This window comes from Antrostomus carolinensis, unplaced genomic scaffold (assembly GCF_000700745.2).
Source record: "Antrostomus carolinensis isolate BGI_N321 unplaced genomic scaffold, ASM70074v2 scaffold34394, whole genome shotgun sequence".
Taxonomy (NCBI): domain Eukaryota; kingdom Metazoa; phylum Chordata; class Aves; order Caprimulgiformes; family Caprimulgidae; genus Antrostomus; species Antrostomus carolinensis.
Genome location: NW_010309361.1, coordinates 469 through 1,504, shown reverse-complemented (window position 1 = coordinate 1,504; position 1,036 = coordinate 469). Strand labels below are relative to the sequence as shown.

Sequence of the window (1,036 nt, the reverse complement as noted above, 5' to 3'; positions counted from 1 at the left end):
CAGCCCTGGCCAGCAAGGTCTTGCCCGTGCCAGGGGGTCCGTAGAGCAGCACACCCTGCAACAGCCACGTGGACACCTCAGCATCGCTGCCAGGCCAGGCTCAGCACCCACCCAGGCACCCACACCTCGACAGGAGACACAGGGACACCCCCAGAGGTGCCACCAGAGCACTCCTGAATGCTGACCCCCACCACAGACCCAGAGCAGCAGCACTTGCCTTGGGCTGGGCGATCCCCAGCGCCTCAAAGAGCTCAGGGTGTTTGACTGGCAGCTCAATCACTTCCTTGATCTCCTTTATCTGCTTATCCAACCCCCCGATCATCTCGTAAGTAGAATCTGGAACTTTCTCCACCATCATCAGAGAGACCAGAGGGTCCACTTTGTTGGGCAGGATCTTGTGCAGGGTGTAGCTGTCGTTGCGAAGGGCCACGCGGCAGTTGGGGGTCACCTGTGGTGACAGCAGTAGCAGGAAAGGGGTCAGGCAGTGCCAGGTCGTGTCCCCTCCCACAGCCCCACCCCACTCACGTCGTTAATGTCAATGTTCTTGTCCACATCCACCACGAACTTCCCCTCCGGGTGCACCTGGAAGGAAGGAGATGGCACTGTCAGTTGTTTCTCTGAGCAGTTGCCTGTCATGTGTGTGATATCCACACCGGCTGCTTAGGATGGGAGAAAGGAACCAGAGAGCTCAGCTGCTGCCCAGCACCCTGCAGCCTTTTTTAGTCCCACCAGCCTGGGGAAGGTTTGGAGCCAGCAGAGCCACCACAACGTGCTCCTCTGGAGAAAGAGCTCTCACTTCACGTCTTTCAGTTGTTAGATCTCTTCAGAGCCCGCGCTCACACTTCCCCCAAGCCCTGTGGGGTCACAGTGAGGGTCTGATGGACCCCACCCCACTCACCCTTGGTCACCCAGGACAGCTCAGTCCCCTACCTTGACGAGCACCTTCTTCTTGTCCATGGCTCTCACCACTTCTCCCACGTAGGAGCCTTGTTCCTGCAGCAGCTGCAGCTCCTCCCGCAGCAGACGCACTGCAGAG

General features: G+C 59.0%; 1 protein-coding gene across 1 annotated transcript in view; it reads right to left on the bottom strand.

The window, feature by feature from the left end:
* Nucleotides 1-1,036, bottom strand: part of PSMC5 (proteasome 26S subunit, ATPase 5) — a 3,295-nt gene that overhangs the window by 2,019 nt on the left and 240 nt on the right. The window contains 4 exon segments of the mRNA XM_010166096.2: nt 4-55; nt 218-448; nt 526-582; nt 931-1,028. Of these exon segments, the coding sequence (XP_010164398.2) occupies nt 4-55; nt 218-448; nt 526-582; nt 931-957 (367 nt within the window). The 5' untranslated portion in view covers nt 958-1,028.